This window comes from Propithecus coquereli, unplaced genomic scaffold, assembly GCF_000956105.1.
Source record: "Propithecus coquereli isolate 6110/MARCELLA unplaced genomic scaffold, Pcoq_1.0 Scaffold162, whole genome shotgun sequence".
NCBI lineage: Eukaryota > Metazoa > Chordata > Mammalia > Primates > Indriidae > Propithecus > Propithecus coquereli.
The window spans coordinates 2,007,682-2,008,291 of NW_012140747.1; the positions used below are offsets into that span (position 1 = coordinate 2,007,682).

The following is a 610-nucleotide window of genomic DNA, read 5'->3' on the forward strand; positions in this document are numbered from 1 at the left end:
TATGGGAGAGATAACCCTGATTAAAACATTCATTCTCAACTCCTTTAGAAGATGGAGCGAGTAGTTGATTTATTAGAGTGCCATTCTTGTGTGTTTATGATTATTTTATGGTGGTGGTTTTCGGTTACTGGATGATGAAAGTAAACAAGTAAGTATTTGTTTTTTATTTTTCTATGTTCTGTTGGTTTTACTTGGCCACACTTGGTCATTGTTTAGAATTTTCGATTATAACAATGTCTCTTTGTACTGTTAATGATATTTATTTACATATTTACTCACTCTAGGGTCATGATCAGAGTTCAACTCTTGCTCAGCATTCTATTGAACTGACTCTACCCAATCATCATCCATTTCATAGAGATTTGCTCCGATATGCCAAGCTGATGGAGTGGCTAAAGAGTACAGATTATGCAAAGTATGAGGGACTTACAAAGGTGGGGATTTGGCGTCAGTTATACTCACTTCATATAAAGTGTAGTCTTTTAGAATCAAAATGTCATATATGGGAAAGTGGGAGGTGGGAGGAGGAAAAAAGGTCATGTGTTCAGTTCCCCAAGTTTGAAATACTCTGTCGTATATTCTTAGCAAAGCAGAAAATGATGGAGTTTCT

General features: G+C 35.9%; 1 protein-coding gene across 1 annotated transcript in view; it reads left to right on the forward strand.

The window, feature by feature from the left end:
* LOC105807672 (exocyst complex component 1-like) overlaps window positions 1–610 on the forward strand; it is an 85,106-nt gene that overhangs the window by 35,748 nt on the left and 48,748 nt on the right. Inside the window, exon 8 of the mRNA XM_012641095.1 lies at window positions 285–434. Coding sequence (XP_012496549.1) covers window positions 285–434 — 150 coding nt within the window. The remainder of the gene's footprint in view (window positions 1–284; window positions 435–610) is intronic.